The following is a 2,882-nucleotide window of genomic DNA, read 5'->3' on the forward strand; positions in this document are numbered from 1 at the left end:
CACACCTGTGATGTCAGTGCTTTGGAGGACAATGAAAGAGGACTGCTTGAGGTCAGGAGTTCAAGACCAATCTGGGTAACATAGCAAGACTGCCTCCCTGCAAAAAGTTAGCCAGGTATGGTGGCACAGGCCTGTAGTCCCAGATACTCAGGAGGATCACTTGAGCCCAGGAGTCTGAAGCTGCAGTGATTTACACTCGAGCCACTGCAATCCAGCCTGGTGACAGAGCAAGGCCCCAGAGCTCCTAAGGAAAGATTCCAATTTCCAAGTAGTGACATATATGAAAAATAATAACATCTCAATCAACTAGGAGATCTTGACCCTGGGGTATAGTGCATGAGTGTGGGGGTTGAATGAGATTTATCCTTTGCCAATAAAGATTTTTTTTTTAATCAATTAACTCACTTCCTACGATGGAAGCTGATGACTGGGCACTCTTTCCCACCCTGTCTATACTATACGTTCAAAATTTCCCATCTCCATCATCCTAATATGGGTATTTCTCAAATTTATTAAATTGAATCTGCTTGTGGGCTCATAACATTATGCGGATGTGATTATTTCTTTTTAAAAGCTGAATCATGTGCATTATTGGTACCTCAATTTATTAAATCAGTCATTGATCTACAAGTTGTTTTTTCCCCCAATCTTTTGTTATTGTAATGAATATCCAATATTTGATCCAAGTTTGGAGCACACATAGGAGTGCTTCTGGAAAATAAATTCCTAGAAGTAAATTTGCTTTGATAGGTGTTGCCAGCTTGCCCTCTGACGAGGATGTATAGGCATTAACATCCTTACAAGATTGGAGAGTCCCCCCCCCCACACACACACACACACTGATCTTGACATGGTATATTAGCAAATGCTTTGACCTTTGCCAATCACATGAGTGACTGTTTTCTGTTTTAAGGGTTTGGCAAGCCTTACGGTGCTACTCATGTGCCCTGAGGATTGCACAGTCAAGAAAGGGGATAATGAAACTATTAGAAACTCAGGCCTAGGCCACTGTGTTTGAAAGAAAAAGGAGCTGAGGGTTTGAAAAGAGGAAAAAAAAATCTAAAGGCCACTGAGATGGGAAGGAAGTGTGTGGAAGAGGACAGACGCCCTGGAAAGAAGCTCATCTTCCAGGGTAAAGTTTCCAGTGATGACGAGATAACCATAGGGAGATAAAAAATAAATGGAAATGCCGAACTGGAAAGAAAGATCAGAATGAAGCACGCAAATGTGGAATGCCTGGAAACCTGCCAATGGAAAGGACGAAAGCCATAGATGTCAGGGTGGGAGATGCCAGCATCAGTGAAGGATGGAGGCGGTGAGCCAGCTAAGGAGCCGGAGGGGAGCCGAGCTGGAGGACAGAGCAGGAAGGAAGGAGCCGGAGCCCCAGGACTGAGTGGGAAGATAGAGGGGGAGGACTGAGTCACAATGAACCAGGAAAGCTTTGAGTCCAGGTTCCCCCAGGGAGACAAAGGGCTGGGACAGTGGTGTCAGATGACACCACAAGGAGGTCAGTGCTCAAAAGAAAGACCCAGATTGGACCCGCAGGTATTCAGCAGAAACCTTGGAATAGCAGTAGAGGAATGGCTGTGCTCAGGGGTTCTGTAGCTTTCATGATATAAATTCTTCACATATTCCTACTCATCGTGACTTGAAACTCATACCATACAGTAGGGTTTTTCAGCTTTGACCTTGAACCTATAGTTAAACTTCCACCGCACATTTAAATGATGAGAGTAAAAATAGAATATACTTACTATGCTTTGAACTTCTTTCAAAAATAATTTAATTAATAATCTTAAAAAAATTCTGCAACACACCTAAAACCCTCTCACAGCACACCAGTGTGCCAAGGCACACTAGTTGAAAACCACTGCCACATAATACACAGGACTACCAGCCTATATGCAGCATCTCTGGGGGCCACGAGTCCAGCTCCGAAGCCTCCTGCTGTGTGTCCTCATCCCGGTCTAGCAGAGTCTTTGGGGTCAGCAAGCTCAGGCCCTCTGCCAGTGACCAAGCTCTGACATGGAAATAACGGCTGTGTCTTCTCTCCCCAGTCTTCCCACACCTGGTGAGGGAGCTCAACGCAGGCCTGCACGTGACCATCCTGCTGCTCCTCTTCCTGGCCTTGGCCTTGGCTCTGGTCAGCATGGGTTTTGCCATTCTCAACATGGTCCAGGTCCCATACAGGGCAGTCAACGGCCCAGGGGGCATCTGCCTGTGGAATGTCCTAGCAGGTAAGAAGGCCCCTCGGGAAAGGCTGTGTCCACACTCTCACTGAGAAGGTTTGAAGGAGCTAAAATGCCTTCTTGCTCTTGACTTCCCTGGGTCTTCCTGTGGGCATGAATGGCCTCTTTCCTAGAAGTCGCAGAGTCTGTCACAGTAAAGAGCTACATTCTTAGGGCACATGAGCGGCTGATGACTTACAGCAGCAAAAGAAGGTCAGGGTGAGAGGAACAGGAGGAAGACAGAGCTGGGGGCAGGGACAGGTGGGGACCCTGGGGGGTAGGCTGCTGCAGCAGCTGAGAGTGGGAAGAACTCCTCTAAGCACAGAGGGAAGGGTGGTATGAGCCAGAGCTGTCTCTGTAGGATGCTGGGTCCAGGCTCCAGGCTGGGGGAATGAGCGCCTCCTACTGGCCAATCAATGTCTTTGAAGTCCCAGGACATAGTATCCAGTTACACACAGAGGACCCAGTGACTGACAGACAAGAGCTCTTCCTCCTCCTCCTCCTTCTCCTCCTTCCCTTCTCTCCAGATACTTCCACTTCTCCGAGATGCCACTTACAGATCACCCACCAAGGGCTCAGCACAGACCAGAATTTTGTATTCCTTCATTTACACCTCACCACCCCCGTAAGGACCCATGTTATAAACCCAGGTCA

At 47.6% G+C, this 2,882-nt stretch overlaps 1 protein-coding gene across 1 annotated transcript in view; it reads left to right on the plus strand.

Annotated features, from left to right (window-relative positions):
- The window catches only part of CLRN2 (clarin 2), a 6,936-nt gene that overhangs the window by 1,974 nt on the left and 2,080 nt on the right, over positions 1-2,882 (plus strand). The window contains exon 2 of the mRNA XM_003793494.1: positions 2,058-2,237. Within this exon, the coding sequence (XP_003793542.1) occupies positions 2,058-2,237 (180 nt within the window). The remainder of the gene's footprint in view (positions 1-2,057; positions 2,238-2,882) is intronic.

Source organism: Otolemur garnettii, unplaced genomic scaffold, assembly GCF_000181295.1.
Source record: "Otolemur garnettii isolate 467f Iridium unplaced genomic scaffold, OtoGar3 scaffold00069, whole genome shotgun sequence".
NCBI classification, from domain to species: Eukaryota; Metazoa; Chordata; class Mammalia; order Primates; family Galagidae; genus Otolemur; species Otolemur garnettii.